Raw genomic sequence first — 18,667 nt, forward strand, 5'->3', positions numbered from 1 at the left:
TTGTTAGCTTTGCATATGTTGATGTGGGCTATTTGAAGATTGTTAATTTTCAGTGCTTAAAGAAATTGGTATTCACTTTCTCTCTCTGAATTCCTGGCTTGAGTTATGACGACTGGCATTTGAAAATAGAACTTCAAAATGAATAATGAGTATTTCCATTTTGCTTTTATGCAATATAAGTCAGTTACAGAAAAATAACAACAACAACAACACTTTAAAACACCATGCTCACCAGTGGCGAAGAATAACACTGCATGAATTTAGCAGGCCTGACACCTTATGGTATTTGTGTTTTACATATGTTTTCATAAATATTAAGTCACAAAAAAATTTAGCAAGCAGGTATTATTTTAAAGCACTGGGTTTTTACTAAAATACCTGATGAATGTGGTCAGCAAACTATGATCTCTGGGTCAAATTTGGCCCACCATCTACTTTTATATGGTCTGCAAACTGAAAATGGTTTTCCCATTTTTTTTCAAAGGTCAAAAAAAAATGAAAATAATATTTAATGAAAATGATGTGAAAATTATGTGAAAATCATTTATGGACACTTTAAAGTTTTATTGGAATACTCATTTGTTTACATATTGTTTCTGGCTGCTTTTACACAATAAGGATAAAATTGAGTAATTGCAACAGAGACTATATACCTTATAAAGCCCCAAATATTTTACCACCTGGCCATTTACTGAAAAAGTTTGCTAACCACAATGTAGACCAATTGAGTTTTGACAATATATATAGCACACATTTATACATTGATGACAGAACTTAATCATCCTATAATTTAATCTGTGGAAACTTGATTTAGTCAGTCATCTACATATGAATCATTTATTGGGGGCTTGGTATGCATCAGGCTTTGGGCTGGATTCTCTGGGGGAAATAAAGCCGAGACCGACTCAGGACTGGCTAGGGTGAGACATAAGTGAAGGAGGTGAAGGAAATGCCATCTCCAGTATCTCTTACTGTGTGTTCACTCTCTTCTCCCTCAAGAGACTAACCTGGTCATTTACAAAAGGAAGATAAACTTTTTAAAGCATCCATGAAATGGTGCCACTGGTATACCTTGTTTTTATTGTTAGTTAATGGGAAGCGAAGTATGAAATACATATGCTGCAAAAAGATCTAGAAACAAATTAGGTTTATAATATTCTACTTCGAATATAGCATTTTTTATTGTTACTGAGTTTGTGTCACTAAATTTCTCACTCTTAACCAAGAGACCATTAGATTAATAAATTCCATGTGGTCAGGAACAGCAACTACATGAATGCTACAATATGCCAGACCCTGGGCAGGGTACCTCGCACACATTTAGTTCCTCTAACAGCCTATTAGATGGTGGTTACAGCATTTTACTGATGAGGAGTGAGCCTCAGTTTCACCCACCTATTAATTTTCTTCTTGGGAACTCAAATCTATTTCAGCGCCACTCCAAAATCTGTGCCCTTGTGTCACAAAGACTATGATTATTGCTTAACGAGAGCAGAACCCCCCCAGTCTTACCTAGAGCCTGTTTCCTTTTGTTTTATACCAGGAATTGGCACACTTTTTCTGTAAAGAGCCAGATAGTAAATATTTAAGGCTTGCAGGCCATATGGTCTCTGTTGCAGCTACTCAACTGTGCTGTTGTAGTGTGATAGCAGCCTTAGACTAGATGTAAATGAATTAGTGAGGCTGTGTTCCAATGCAGCTTTTTTATGGACATTGAAATTTGAATTTCATATAATTTTCACATGTCTTGAAATATGATTTTTCTTTTTTTTTTCTTCAAGCTTCTGAAAATGTAAAAATCATTCTCAGCCCTCAGGTCATAGTCCTCTGGCCCTTGCTTCTTCGTAGGTTCAATGAGCTTTGTGGATCTCATCTTGGCCCCTGTACATTTGCTGCCACTGACCAGTAGGGGGCACTCTATTATCAACCCTTTACTAAATAATATTCAATGTAAGAATCAGTACTCATGATAGTCAAACTTTGTTATAAAAAAAAAATGACATTCTCGGGAGACTATTATTTGTATAATAGCTTCTTGAGAATAACATTTTGAATTTTTTATTTTTCCGTGGATTAGTTTCAGTCATCTGGAAAATGCACATATGTAGAATTTATGCTAGATAATGGGTACTATTAAACATTTTTACTTAGCCTGTAAATCTCTTCTCCTAGTTTTTAGAAAAACCCAGTCTAACACAATGGTTTTTGAAAAGTAAATCTTTATAAAACAGCAGTAATACTTTTAACAAGCTTTTCAGTTATGGAGTCAGCAATTAATTCTTGAGTGTTGCGCTTATAACACATTTTTTTCACTGTGTACATTTGGGATCATTTTTAGGTATATTTTATTTTCAATTACATCATTACTTTATTGATTAAATACTTTATAATCTTAATTCATATGATGTATTCTAATTGGAAGGATTTAAGCACGTTGATAAATGTTTTATAACATAACTCAGAATCTTCTGTCATAACCAGCCTTTATTCTCATTATAACATGTCTATGTGTACTTAATTATTTAATCATCTTAAATTTTCCCATACCAGTTTTCATGGTGTATTTTAAGATTAAAAAATTTACGAACTAAAATAAATGATTTTGGAAGGGGGGGTAGTTATTGCTTTAATCTCAAAAGTGTCGTAAGAATATCATGTTTCTTCATGCCTGGGTAAATGGGCAGTAATGACCCAACTTTTTCCTTCATGTTGCTTGGCAAGAAAAGAGTGAAATGATAAACACATGAAAACCATGCACTCTCCAAGTATGGAGTGTGCAACCTGAGCTTCACCTCCTACTTGCCAGTCATTTTGTGTTCAATCCTTCTCCAGGTGGTTTCCAGGCTCCTCTGTCCGTGGACCCTGCCACGTGTCCCATCGTCCCTGGCCAGGAAATGATTATAGAAATATCCAAGGGACGTTCAGGGCTTGGTCTCAGCATTGTGGGAGGAAAAGACACACCCTTGGTAAGTTTCTAGATGTGAACTATATCTGCTGTCACACTTGGTTTGGAGCCTCATTATGGCCATGTGTTACTGTTTGGAATAGTTGGTTTTTTTCACGGTATGGGAAAAAATATAATTATAAATGGATATGTATCCATATTCTGGCCAGCTTTCAATTTTTTTCTCAGTGTTTAATATTTACCAGGATCTTCTCCATCTAGGATGGTGAATATTTTTTATAAATGCTTATTAGACCAGCAACATCAGAGCAGCATTTAGAAATATTATAACAGTTTCTAGGATGGTGCCTGACACATAACAATGTGTAAATATAAGTGTGAACTATTGTTATTATCATAATAATTATTATTTAATGGAATGCTAGATAAAAGTATATATCATTTATTCCACCCCAACAATTTAGGCTTTGCTTTATTCTGACCATGGTCACATCTACTCAAAATGTTTTTTTAAAAATTGGTGTAGAATGTTAGTTTTGGCTTGGATGATAGATCTTTGATTATTTAGTACCTTTAGATTGTCACTAATCAGTAGTGCCATTAAAATGTAAAACTTCGTGTGTTTTGATTTACTCAAAATGTGATAATCAATGCATATATATTTGAATAGGCAATGCATGCACATTATACAGTTACATTGACACAAAAGGATATAAAGTGAAAAATAAATACCCCTTCTACCCTTTTGCCCTAACCTTGCCCTCTACCTCTACCCCCAACTCCAACCAGGGCCTCTCCCTAGAGACAATTGCTCTTATTAATGAACATGTTTTTAAATGAATATTTTCGTATTTCTTTTGCCTATTACATTTAGTAAGGAATAAATTGAATATGCCAGATTTACAGATAACAATAAGTATGATCTGATCAGTAAAATAATTATATCTATTTTTGGCGGGAATATAATGTTTCTGTGTTAGTACTATTAAGGGATGGGGAGACGCTTTCTATTTTTCTGTAACAAATATTAACCCCCTAAAGCACTAGGCAACTCAAAAACAGCATACGCGTATACTACAGAAACCTGGGTCTTGACGCCTTTTCTGCGTTTCCTGCTCATGGGCCTTCTCTGTCCTACTCTCCAGCCTGACCTAGAGAATCCCGGTGTTCAGTTTGACCCTACTAGTGAACCACCTGAATGTGCTCAGAGGCTGGTGTTTATTTATTAAAGGATTTCATCTCCTTCAACTTGATTAAAGATGGGTTGAAACTTTTTTCCAGAGTTCAGGACAATTTATTTCCTGAATTATTCTCCCTTTGCCTGTGCAGGCAGGAACTGCCGTGTGTAGCTTCCTGCATACAGGTATGGTGTTTTTTCATCAGCATGGATGGAACTGAGAATACCTGGACTTCACTAGCTCAACAGCCAGTTTTAGCTCTCAGCCCTACCATGGATCTTTGCCTTCTTAAGGCCCCTGAACTTTTCTACATTTCTCATTGTCTGACTTGGAATGCTATCTGTTCAATTTTTATTATTGAAAAAAGGGGCAAGCTCTTCCTTAAGTTTCCCTTCGAGTGATTTGGTCTAGGCTATATTTTTTTATTGTATTTTTAATAATGCTTTCTAATTATATGTGATCTGGTCTTTGTGCAGTTCATGGAAATACTTTGGCCAGCACTCCAGCCAGCTCCTAATATATGCAGGAAGTAACACACCATCAACACTGCACCAGAGCAGACCACTGTTCCCTAAACTGCATATGCATTCCAGCCTCTCAGACTCTGGTCCCTTGCCCTAAAATTGCTCTCTTCCTGCCCTCTTCCCTCCCTCTTCCCCAGAAATTAAGATTCTGTACCTCCTCCAAGTCCCCCCGCCCAAGGATATCTCTTCTGGCTTCTCCAGCTTCTATGGTCTCTCCTCTCTCGGCTGATCTCTGAGCTAATGGTTGACCATTCCTCTTTTGGCGCTCCATCATATTTCCTCTACCTTTTACCAGCGGGGGCAGGTTCTTTAACCTCTCAGAGTCTATTTTCTGATCTATTAATGGGGATAGTAATACCTTAGAAAGCTGCTAGCAGACAAAGATATGACCTGTATACAATGCTCAGCATGGTCAGTAGTACGCAGTAAGCAGTCGCACATGACATGCACCTTCCCCAAGCCTCAGTTTCCACTCACATTAAGCTTAAAAATCCTGACTCTCTGTGCTGCGGTGAGGATCAGAGACTTTATTAGATGTAGATAATTTTATATGTATGGAATTGTTATACTAAGGCCATTGGGGTAATATTCCGAAAGGATGGTTGATCCTGAACATTGGGTGTGTCTCGCTTCCAGGCCTACCATTGCCCGGAAAATAAGACCTAGCCGGGACCATCAGCTCTAATGCATCTTTTGGAGTAAAAATTAATATAAGACCGAGTCTTATATTACATTATATAAGACCAGGTCTTATATTATAGTAAAATAAGACCAGGTCTAGTATTAATTTTTGCTCCAAAAGATGCATTAGAGCTGATGGTCTGGCTAGGTCTTATTTTCGGGGAAACACAGTAGTTTTCTTATTTTCCCTAAGAGATGTTAAATAATTAAATCTGTATAAATAAAACTATGTTTGAAATGAACCAGAGAAATTACACTTTTAGGAAATTCTGTACTGAATTCTTTCAGAAAGAAAAGAGAACCCTCTGATTGATTTATTGCAAATTTAAGTCTCTTTCTACTGTTTAAAATAAGGCAGAACTAGATTTCCCGTTGGGAATCAGAAGACTAATCAGTGTATCTGGCCTAGATGAATGAGTTTGTTAGCTGCTTTTTTTTTTTTTTTGCTTTTGTTATTATTAATATTTTGTTCTATGTGGGTTGGTTAGAAAACCTGAAGAAGGTGTGCCCATACTGCTCTTGGGTCTTCAATATTGCATGTGCTTCTGCTCCTGCCTGCCAGCTCGAGGGCTTCCATTGTCCGATGTCACCTCCCACACCCAGGATGTGAGGCTGCTTGCTAAATACTATACTCTGTCTGGTTCTCTCGCCAACATGAGGCAGCCAATAAAATAAAAATTAAATTAAATTAAATTTTAAAAAATCTTGAAGTTCATAATATATAGTTCTGCCTTTTGAGACTGTAAATCCCATTGTCCTTGGAAGGATACGCACCACTTAAAAATGAGAAATGAGACACAGCTTTTATTTCCTAACCTCAGGTACCTCATCAAAAGCTAGAAGACTGACTCACGATACTATACTGTATAGGCATGTGGTTTTGGTGAGGCTGAACAGCGTGGGGTGGAAGGTGCTTTAACAAATAAAACCATTGTTTACCATCGTGAAATCTTTATTTTGTGTGTCCCCCCCACCTCCAAATCTTGACATGGAACATGCAATCTAATTGACACTCCAGGTCACATCTAGTCAGGTCCTGGGAGTGCATCCAGCCAGCAGGAAGTTGGAAAACCAACATGAGAGCATACCAAAGGAAATTGTGGACCATATTGAGACCCACTGTCAAGAGTACCTTTACTCTTGCCCTTGCACATTTGATTATGTGACGCATCCTTACGTCAGCTCTGGTGCCGGGAAAGAGCACGTTCCGCATGCTGGTGACCCTTCTTGAGCATCTGCGCCAATCCTCCCAATTAGAGTTTCCATGCCCTCTTTGTTGTATGTCCAACAGATATTTTTGCTGTCTTTAGAGGAATTAAGCCTCTGGGACTTGGTCTTGACACCACATCAGTCCTATCTGCTATAAATAGTGTCTCTGGAGCCAAGACAGATGGTTTCTGAGATCACAGAGGGAGATCTCACTTAGCATCCCAATGTACTTGCAGAAGGTCATCTAAACAGACCTTTTAAAATACCACGATAATGAGGAGGGTAGCCTTCTGGGAAGGTTTATGAGCGCACCTGGACCCAATCCTCAACGACAGATTTCTGCCTCTGTTGTTTTAATCTTATGATGTGCTCCCAGGTCTGCTTTTCGTGAATGTGGCTCTCCTGTGATAGGTTGCATATGTTTGCTCAAAGGCTGCCCTTTGCTTAGTGCTGAGGATACAAAATTGAGTGAAAAACCCTGTCTTCAAAGTACTCACACATTCATTCAAGTTGACTCCACTGCCTTTAATGTTTATGGTCTAATATAGGGAATCAACCAATGAAAAATAATAATAGGGACTATTAAAATGGGACTTCCTTTGGAAAGTAGAAAAGGTAGAGTTGTAGTACGCTCTTTATAGATTTAATTAATATAGGCTAGTTTTTATGTTTCTCATAAGCCAGTGTCTTAGTCCATTCGGGCTGCTGTAACAAAATACCACAGACTGGGTGGCTTATAAACAATAGACATTTATGTCTCCCAGATCTGGAGGCTGAAGTCTAAGATCAGGGTGCCAGCATGGTCGATTGAGGACCCTCTTCTTGGTTGGAGGCTTCTCGTATCCTCACATGGCGAAAGGAGCAAGGGAGCTCTGTGGAGCTGCTTTTATAAACTCACTAATCCCATTCATGAGGGCTCTGCCCTCATGACTCAATCACCTTTAAAAAGCCCCACCGCCTAATACCATCACATTAGGCATTAGGATTTCAACATATGAATTTGAGGGGGACACACAGCCAGGAAACCAGAAAAGGTGTATTGCATAAAAGAGACAGGGTATTAATTCATATATTTTATTTCCTTCCATCCGTCTAGCCAATCATCCTGTTTCCCCCCTCCGTCCCTCTTTTTGGTCCCGGAGGGGTAATTTGCATGAAATCTTACAGCTCAGAGGACTTGGCATGTTCTGCCAAATGAAAGACTGAAGAGTCTCACTATGCTTGCACCGTATTCCTTAAACTCCTCCCTAATCCTTCAATGCCCCCTTCGCAGAAATTCTTGATTGCTGATTAAAAGTCTTATCTCCATTGTCCTCAGAAGAAGTAAAATATAGCTCCTTAGTGTCATTCATTAGGGTTACTTTATTATCAGCCTTGGGAATTCTAGAGAGGAGAAGGAAAACTTAAAGAATAAATCTTCTATCGTAGGGCATTAACAGACCTGAACTATTCTTGGGATTGAACAAATGAAGTGGAGAAAGAAAGAGGACAGTTTCTCCAGGATCCTCACTCTGCACATTTTCCTTTCTCTGAGTACCATTGCCAGAGGTCCTAAGACTGTAGACGATGTGTTGTATCAAACCTAACAGGCAACATAGCAGAATAATGATGCTGATTCTATGGCATCAGAATCCCTGGTCTTTAATTGTGGGGCCTTAGACAAGAAACTTAACCCCTAAATCTGCTTCTTCATTTGTAAAATAGTGGCGATGACAAAATTCACCTGTTAAGGTTGGTATTTGGCTTAATTAAGGCAAAGACTATAAAGGACTTTTCCCGGTGCCTGTCTATACTGAGTTCAGTTATTATTATTATTATTATTATTATTATTATTATTATTATTAAACAGTCTTATTAAAGTAGATTCTTAGCTCCCTTCATCTGAGTATTTGGTGTGTTACCTATACACTGAGAAATATGATTTTGTTTCTAGATAATTAGATACTTGTTTTTTAGCATGAAAATTTTATAAAGTAATTCAGACGCTGTTCTTAATGTGTAATGAATGTGTATCATCTCATTTCATCCTCACAACAACCCTACAGAAAAGATATTAGCGTTATCCCCATTTTACAGATGAAGAAACTGAGACACAGATAAGTTAAGTAACTTTACCAAAGACATAATACTGGCATTTGGTCCACTTGGGGTTTAATCAGACAAACTGAGTCCAAAGCCACACTAGCTGTGCCCCTTTTCTGGCACTACCACTGTGTCATCAGACCTCTTCTGTAAAAGGGAGTTATCTATCTCACCCACCAGACCCTGAGCTCCTGGAGAACAGACCTGTTTCCTTTTACGTGTAACTTTGGTATCCCCATATAGTGCCGTGCTCACTTCAAAATAAGACTCTATCCAGCCTCATTGCACCACTCCGAGTTCCAGCCATGCTGACCTCACTCAGTCCCTTTAATGAATCTTGTTCCCACCTGAAGCAACGCTTTGCACATGCTGTTAGATCGGTCTGGAGTGCTTCTCTGATCAGTTTTAACTGTAGCTAAACTATCCCATTCATTTCTGGGCATACTAATGTGGTTGAAAGAACATTGTTGAAGCCACATCATTTGAGGAAGAATTGAACAGACCGGAAAAGGGAAGACTGGAAGGGACAATTATGGCTTTCTGCACACGTCAGGTTCTCTTCTTGTGGATGAAGGATAAGAACAGTTCATTGAAAAACACATTTCACATGATGATAAGGAAGAACTTTCTAAACATCAACTGACCAAAGGTGGAATGAACTGCCTGGGGACAGTGAGTGCCCTATCTCGAGAAATATTTTTACAAAGACAGGCAGCCACTCTGCAAGGATATTGTTATTATTAGGCTTTGATTTTTAATTTGGGAGGAACATTTACATTTATAACTAACTCTCTTTTTCAAAATGATGATCGGATAAGAAAATTCATTCTCTCTTTCTTTGTATTCCCATCTCACAGATTGCTTAAATCTTCAAAGTCTTGAGTTTTTTTTTAAACTGGAAAAGAAGGCCTAGTTATTGTTTTTTTGTTGTTGTTTTGTGGAAGCTAGTAATTATTATCACTTTTGGAAAGGTGAGTTTAAAAATTTAAGCCCTACTTGCTAAGCTTTTATTGCTCTTCTGGGTCTAGACATAAACTTGTCTCTTTCCAAGAAGAAAACAATTAGTCTAGGGCATTTGTTTTGTTTTTATGTTCTTGGTACCATCCCATTGTAATGAGGTCATTGGGTTCCCAGGATAGATTGTAAAATTTAGATATTCTTCATATTAAAAAGGCATGGGAAGGTCGGATTCTGAATCTTGTCATTTCTCTGTAATTTTCAAACCCGTATTGTTTTTTCATCACCTGATTTAATACCAATGTAATTCATTCTTATGAAACAGAAGTTCTGTAGGTCAGATACGTTATTAGCAGGAAACATCAAGGTAGATGGACTCCCCCATTTGGATACTATGGGGCAGAGTTCATTTATGTAGAAATTGAGTGTCTGTCCTCTAGCTATAACCTTATGTCAGGTTCTGAAGTAACCTCATTTAACCCTTCACCATGTTGCATGCTGTTGTTTAGTTATTACTGCTTTTGACCATTTAAATGTAGGACTGCAGCAATTTAAACCACTAGATAGTTTTAAAGTAAGCAGAATGGAAAGCTATTTTACATTTGATTAAGTGTTTTACTTTGCTTTTCCCCTTCAAATGAACTTTGCACAGTCTATTTCATAAGGAGTGTGGTTTGCTTTGGCTTGTAATCCCCCAAAGCCAGTCTCCTTTTATCGTTATTGCTTAAGTCATATATTTTTACACAAAACATCTTATTACCTTAGTTTTATTTTAAAATCAAAGTGGAGTTTGCAAAAAGTCTATGAATCACACTGAAAGAATGTTAACGAATAGTACCTCTGAATTTCCAGATTTGGGCATTTCTGATCTTAAAGAATATGACTGTAAGCAAAAATATTATGCAAGCTGAGTAAAATTTAGATAAATAAGGACCAGATGGAACTATAGGGACTTATAAAATATAAGGCAAATATTGTCCCATTTCCTTAAAATAAATCTATATTTCAGTATGAAAAATTATATTCATATTGATGAGTATCAACTTTTTGTTAAATGAGACTTGGCAAGGGAACTCCATTTAAAATAAATATAAAATAGGGTTTTTTTGAGCTTGAGAAGAGAAAGCTTTTCATAGTCTTAAAATGTGAAACATTTTTATATATTCATAGCAATTCTTATATTAGCTGTTTTATTGCTGTGATTTTCATTTCACATTTTAGTTATCTGTAAATAGTATGTAAGAGTTTGCAATCCCTGAGTGTGAGTTTTAGGATAGCTTACACAGTCCATTGCTTTAAAGCAAAACACACACGCGTGCGCGCACACACACACACACACACACACACACAGACTGGTATTATTACTTCCTGTGCAACTGATGATTTAATCCTTACTTTTATGTCAAAGGAACCACTATATCTATTGCTGATTTAATGCTTACTTATGATGTCTATAGTTTATTACCTGAGAATGTTTCAATATTGCAAAAATAACAGGTACTGAACATTGTGATCCATTTCTTTCTCTGAAAGTTTGGTAAGTGCATATCTTCATACCCCCATGCATATTGAATAGATGGACATACTGAGTCTAGGACATATAGACTATCTCTTTGTTCCTTTTGTAGCAGTTCTATGGGAATTAAGTAAAGTCCTGACTGTGTTCTGAGATTCTTAGAAAATCTGTGTAGTGAACCCTAATTTATTAGTTAGTAAAGTATCTAGATTTTAAAAACTATGATTCCAAGTATAATAGTTAAGTTTCTTTGACTCTTGCTGGCTTCCCTTTTATAGCTACAGCTTCTTCAGGTTTTCTGAACAGAAACAATTATCTATTTAACTTATGAAGCTGGCAAGCAAAACTACATCAATTTGACAAATATTGTATTTCTTCTAAAGCAATACTCTTTTATTGTATCCATGGTGGGAAAGCAGTACAGTAAATGTTCACTTGACGATAAGACTCATCAAATTATAAAATTGTTAAAATAAAATGGGGAAAAAATCATCTTAGAATAAAGGACATAGGGTATGTATTGACTACATTTTGCCTCAGGTTCTACGTGTTCTTATGAGATATTGAAATTAAGTAACCTTTTAATTTTTGGTTCTCATGGATCAATGAGGGAGTGCCAAATACCTTTTGTATCAAAGAAGGGATAAGTTTTAGGTCTGAAGTTGGGGAAGATTAGCAACTTTCCAACTTGTCTTGAATCATCTTTGCATTTTACCTTTGTAATTGGTTCAAAAAATATAGATCCACAAAACACATTGAGTACGATGTTTCCCCCAAAAAATAAGACCTAGCCGGACAATCAGCTCTAATGCGTCTTTTGGAGCAAAAATTAATATAAGACCCGGTCTTCTATTATAGTAAAATAAGACTGGCTCTTATATTAATTTTTGCTCCAAAAGATGCATTAGAGCTGATTGTCCGGCTACGTCTTATTTTCGGGGGGGGGGGGGGGAAACACTGTATAAGCATAACAGCATAAGCCATAGCATAAGAAAAATGCATTAAGTTTTCCATTCTTAGGTTAGTCAACCCACTGCCCCCATGGTGGCAAGGACTACGGAGAATTGCCATTGTGGACATGAGCCCTGCCATCTCCATTATAGATGGCATTTGTCTGCATTTCCACCTTTATCATCTTTCACACTAGGCTTCCCGATTTTATTGTAATGAAGCATCACCAGTGAAAACCACCAGTTGGAAGTATAGTCAGTTCTCGGCATTCGTAGCAATTATGTCCTATAAAATTGCAGCAAACACTGAGTTGGTGACTACTGAACCACTGCTTCTAGGAGAAATACAGAGATTCCTCCAAACCTCTGATCACAGCATTTTCAACAGCCAATTACTACATGACCTTGTTTTATGTGCGTTTCTGTTTAAAGATACCGTATTGAATATATATTGTTGATTCACTGTCATTGAACTCATGGCTAAAGTCACTATAACTCACAACTGAACGAAGGTTAGCTAACACGGGTATTTTCTCCACAAGGCACATTACAGCCGTCTAGTGCTTAGGAACACTAGACAGCACTTCATCCCTGTGTTTGGGGGCCATTTTCAACAGGAAAATCACAAACAAAAAGCACAAAATGCAAAACATCTGGCACTAAAAAGACCACAAAAGGATGCTTGTTTATAGTACGAGAGCTGAAACAAGAAGCTAAATGTCACCTTGTTCCACCTCAGTGGGGAATGAGTGAATCTGGCTACTCAGTTTTCACAACTCTACAGCGTGTCCACAAATGACTGCAAAAGCACTAACAGCAGTAATTTGGGGAAGCGGGTAAATTCACAAATATAGAATCCACGAACAATGATGATTGTACTTAACTAAAACAGAAAAGTCAAAATATGTAGGAACACGACTCTTGTAGTCTGGCTTAGATCTTATAGCATTTAAGTGGTTCCTTGGACTTAGCCCCAAACGGTTCACGACTTGGGAAAGAAGAACCTAAAATATCCTTGTAGCATAATTTTGAAAAGAAGTAATTAATTATATTCTGGGATCACCATGACAACAGGAAAATTAGAAATGAAAATATGGACCACGAGTGTTGTCATTCATCCTTAGAGTCATGAATTTTGACCACTCTGACATACAGGTATTCCTTTATGTACCAGATATACCCCCTTAAACCTTAGATATATTTGTGTTGGGATCCCTCGTTAGCAATTATTCAACATTTATTTGGCTGACACTTTCTTGACATTACATACATAATCTTATTTCATCCTCAAATCCTACAAGGATTTATTAGTTCCACACTACAGAGAAAGACTTGTTCAGAGAGGTTAAGTAATTTAATAGAAATATCACAAAGCCATGGTTAAGTGGCAGAGCTAAAATCTGAACATAAGTTTATGTGGCCATAGCTAGGACTCTTCCCATCATACGTTGCTGCCTCCTACTGTTTACAGGCTAGAAAATTCCTCTGGCAGACTTGATAGACTCTGTAGTATTAATAGATTAAAGTTGACCATAAATTCTATGCCACTCTTCCCAGATTCTTTGAATTTGAGCTGGCCCATTGACTTGCTTTGACCAAAGTGGCGTTGTGTGAGTTTCAAGCCTTGGCCTTGAGCTTCGCCTTTGTTCCCCTGAAATACTACCACCTTACAAACAAGCCTGGACTGGCCTCCTGGAGAGTGACCCACTATGTAGAGAAAACCCATGGAGGGAGAGGAGCCCAGCCATGCCACCTGAGGCCCCAGCCAACCTGACTGCACACTGATGTGAGAGCCCAACTAACAGAACAGAAAGCAGAATTGCTTACCTGAGCCCAGCCCAAATTGCCAACCCACAGAATTATGAACAAATAATTGGTAGTTTTTGTTTTAAGCCTCTAATTTTTGTAACAAATGATAACTAATACAGAGTCTGACCCCATCTCCGTATCTGTCTTATCTCTCTCAGCCTGTGAGAGTTGGGATTCTTCTGATCTGCCATTTAGAAGGAGTTCTTATTCCTAAACAGGGCCTAAGCATCACTATAACACAATGGGGCTGCACTGGACCTAATATATAGGTTCATAGTGGTCTAAAATTTTAGAGCCGAAATGACTGTAGTAGTTCAACTCTGCTTTACTGATAATACTGAGTCATAAATTGAATGGTTCAGGTAGAACCACTTACAAAATTGGCTACCTACAGAGCTGTCAGAAAATGTAACTCCTCTAACTCTCCACGCCTGGGTCCTTCTTCCATACTACTTCACTACCTTTTTTTGTTTGTTTGTTTTTTCAAATCACATTCTAATTGAAATATGATGGGGAAACTTGGTTTCTAAAGCATTTGATCACAAAGGATTTGGGACAGAAAAGAATCGATCATGTTCTAAGACACTCATCCCTTTATATAAATACACTTTGGAGCCTATCAACTTTGCTCAATGTGAGATACACTGTAAGAGTTTTAACCCAACACCTTTTAAAAAAATTCTAACTGCAATAGACATCACAAATCAGTAACTTGATACACCTACATGTGTTTTTCAGAGTTGAATATAGTTTGGGTTTGCATAGCCCTGGACTGTGCGTTTTATTATGCCACAGAATCATCACTCATTAGCGTGGCCTTCCTGCTGAGAAAGTTATCTACTGTGTAGAAGATGTGTCTGTGTGGTTTCTGAGCGGTGATGGCCATAGAGGGGAACACCATTAAACGATGGTTAAAAGTAGCATTATTCTGCTAAGGCTGCAGATGTGAACCATGGTTTCTTCCAGAGGGGAAAAAAAATACCCATTTTATAGACAATATTTTAATACTTATTTTGGTCCTCGTGTCTTTCTTGTTAGGAGGGATTTTTCCTGTAAACCAGAAAATTTAGATATAATACTCTTTTTGGATCATGGGTAAATATGTTTTTCACCTAAATATGAAATTTAATTGTGAAACGTTTCTGTGGTTAAAGTGTCTGTTAGGATTATTTTATGGGGAGTTGGAGTGTGGACTTTTATGAATATGGCAAAGATTGGGTTTAATTTGAGAGTAATCCAAATTAAGTAAAACAGGCCTACAAGTAGTAAAATTAAGCTATATGTGTGTGTGTGTGTGTGTGTGTGTGTGTGTGTGTATACTTTCCTTTACAATAATATCTATCATATAATTCTTTATCACAGTTTTATCCTTGTTAAAACAATCCACTGAATATCTAGAAATGTAAACTATGAAATCTCATTCTCTGGAAATAGTTCAGCCACACAGAGTGCTCATTGATATCCTTCAGTCCACAGGAGACCCTTCGTTAATTTTTCTAACACATGGCTTCTTTAAAGGTTATGGGCCTATTGTGACAACAATAAAATTGCCTTTTGCTGAATGATTGGTGTGTTTATGAGTTATTTTATCTACTTGTTGGCAGCTTGAACAGTAAAGAAAATGGTGATTGATGGACTGAAGCGTCTGATGACTTTGACTCTGCCTAAGGATACATTACTGGGTATTGTGAAATTTTTCTCCAGCAATTCAGAGTTTAAATCCCCCTGGAGAAGTCTGTGATTTTTGTGGGGCTCAGTGATAATTAAATCCCTCATACTTGGCTCCTTTAAATTGCTCTCTGAGCTAAAGTAAATCCTCTGGAAATTCAGCTGGATTTAATATCCATGTGTGATGGGTATTTAGGTTGCAGATTACCATCAGAAGCTTGGTTGGGTTAGGTTAAGATTATGACATACTAACCCTCCTCTTTCTGGGTCATTTTGATGCCTTCTTCTATCTCCACCCAAATTCTGGGCTCAGCACCAGGATACAGAGAGGAGTTGGAAGTAGCCTCTGTCTGGAATGGTTCCACCGAGGGTGGGAGGTGGTATAAGACCTAGATCCACAGCAAGCTATTGTAATACTGTGATAACTTCAATAATACTAGGAGATGTAACAGTGACCCAAAGGAAAGGTTGATCATCTTTACCGGGACTCAGAGAAGGTTTCCTAGAAGAGGGATCACTTGGCTGGCTCAAACAAAAAAGGTACCAGATAAGAAAGTCGTGACCTTCAAGCATTTGGTTCCCTTAGTACTTTCTAAACGTAGATATATAGAATATCTCTCTAAATATACACAAGAAACTTAATACTGTTTGTTTCTAGTTAGGAATACTGGGTGGCTCAGAGACACTTTTCAGTGCTATTTTGAGTCTAGTACTGTGTGTGTATTATCTATATTTAAAAATAAATACTTATTCTCGTAGGAATGGAGACATAACGACAGTGGTCCCTTAAACAATATGATGAATTTGCTAGCCAGCTAATTCTTCCAGGGTGTCTGTTTTTGTAATGGTATCCCTAATTGTGAAATAAAGGAATTTTTCTCAGTTAAACATATTTCAGACATAGACTGAAATGACTGGTGATGGAGAAATTTTAAAGCAGAGGACTTAAAATCCTACCTTACCCTTCTAATTAGGGAAAACCCAACATTTGAGAGATTCTCAAACTCATTGATTAAATTCTTCTCTTGCTCTAGAATTGGCAAGTCAAATGAGCAATTTAGAGTATCCAGAGGGAAATTGTCAGTCTTGCCTCAGGCAGCAAATGAACAGACTTTCTTACTTAAATTTCTATTGTTCTGGTGAAAATCACGCAACTACTAAGAGGAAATTAGTTTTGGTTATAGTTGGTCATCTATAAATGCTTCTCAAGTCTATGACATTAATTAAGAGAAACCTGTTTTGGACTGAACAGCTTTTTATTTTCAATATCAATTTATCACTTTTATCTACTGTAATGTTTTATCACCCCCCTGTAGGAAAAAAAAATGATCCAATGAATAATATGGGTGCACAGAAACAAGACTGAAAAGCTAAAAGCAAGGAAAGAGAGAAGAATGACAAATGGAATTAAGAGAGACTCTGTGTTGGGGTGGGGAGAGGGCCTACCCATCAGGCTTTGTGTAGTGTGAACCCCTAATCATGTACCAACACCATCAAGTGAGATCCATAGATCATCACCCCACCTCATTAAGCCAGAGCCTTCCATTTTCACTTCCACAAGTCGTCTTTTTGTTCACTCTCTATAAACTGATCAGCTCATGCCCTCAAGGTTTTTGCTATGGAGTTGAGGAGACAATATTTCAACAGAATTGATGCCATATGGAAAATCCTAAGTTCGCTTTTGCACAAGTGCAAAATAAAATATTCTAAACAGATGAGAAGCTTGTTATAGTGGTAGGGACACAGGCTTTGGTATTAAACAATCCTGGGTTGGAATTTAATCTCTCCTACTTAGAAGCTGCAAAGAGCTAGTCAAATCTGAACTCTTCTCAGCCTCTGCTTCCCCAGGTGTAGATGAGACTAATAATAATGAACTTGCTTAGTTGTTATGTGGATTAAATGGCACAAATGGACAGTGTATAGCATCTTTGGCACATAGATATTAAATAAATGAGATGTTACTGCTTCCGGACTATGTGCTGGAACTGTACATAAAGCCTCTTGTGTAAATAATATTGTTAAAACCATATAAAATGAGGACACTAAGGCCTGGAGAGGTTAGCAGTCTTTCCAAGGCCTGTGGCCAGAGAAGTAGCAGGGCCAGGATTTGGGCGTAGAAGTCTGACTCCAGAGACTTAGCTCATAATCATTTGTCTCTACAGCCTCTCCTCAGCTGAAGACAGCAACCCACTCCCAGGCAAGAGATTCACGTGCCTGCTTCTGAAATAGATTGATGAGTTTTAAAAGAAGTCGTTGGTATTGTTAGACAGAGTCACTGAAGTTTTCCAAGGTGAAGGAATGTCTAAATTTTTATTTAAAATAATAAAAGTCAGTCTTTCATTCATGACCCATTATTTCATCTAATCACAATTTTTCCAAAGCAAGAAGTAAAATTTTAACATAGCCTTGTCAATAGATGCTTAATACAGCCCGATCTAGTTATCTTCTTTACTATTCTGTCCTACTTAATGAACTATATAGCTTTTGAAGAATAAATCAAATCCATTTTTCTTTTCCACTGACCAGCCCACATTTCTCATTTAACTGTTGGTCCCCACCTCTCACCTCTCTCACCTCCGGTTAATGCAACTGCCCAGAGCCAGTTTCATAGAACACTTTTTGCACATGGCACTTGTGATAAGAAGTGCTATTGATCAGCTAGAGTGTCTCATGTTTTCTTGTATTTTCCCTGATAACTTGAAGAGAAATCAGAGCAGTACTCAAGCAAAACGAAAGAAATAAATGGTGAGTTTTTCATACAGAAAGACTCACGGACCAAAACCAGATCATTGGCAGTGAGTTCGGCATTTATTTGAGACTATTAACAGTATATTTATTTTATGTATCTAGTTCATTGAGCACCCAGAAAATACCTAAGAATTCAGGCTACTTTTATGAAATAAAAACTTTATGAGGTCTTTTCCTTCCTTGTGAGTATGAATGAAGAGAGAAGTTTCCCATTTGACTTTTGTAATGTTCCAAGATCAAAGGAGTTTATGCTGAAAATGAAGCTCTGTAAAAAACCATGTGTAGTCTGAGTGCAGTCTGATTCTCCCCAGCCAGTGAGGATGGAGTGTTTGACCACCAAACTTTGAAAACTGGTATCTCACAGGGTATTCCCAGGAGCTTGCATTAGTTTCTCCTACAAGCTTCATAAAAATGTCCCTTGGTATCGTCTTGGCAGGGTT

General features: G+C 37.5%; 1 protein-coding gene across 4 annotated transcripts in view; it reads left to right on the top strand.

Annotated features, from left to right (window-relative positions):
- Window positions 1-18,667, top strand: part of PATJ (PATJ crumbs cell polarity complex component) — a 296,757-nt gene that overhangs the window by 235,262 nt on the left and 42,828 nt on the right. For all 4 annotated transcript variants that reach the window (XM_033115510.1, XM_033115513.1, XM_033115512.1 and 1 more), the window contains one exon: window positions 2,833-2,966. In XM_033115510.1, coding sequence (XP_032971401.1) covers window positions 2,833-2,966 — 134 coding nt within the window. The remainder of the gene's footprint in view (window positions 1-2,832; window positions 2,967-18,667) is intronic.

Source organism: Rhinolophus ferrumequinum, chromosome 9 (genome assembly GCF_004115265.2).
Source record: "Rhinolophus ferrumequinum isolate MPI-CBG mRhiFer1 chromosome 9, mRhiFer1_v1.p, whole genome shotgun sequence".
NCBI classification, from domain to species: Eukaryota; Metazoa; Chordata; class Mammalia; order Chiroptera; family Rhinolophidae; genus Rhinolophus; species Rhinolophus ferrumequinum.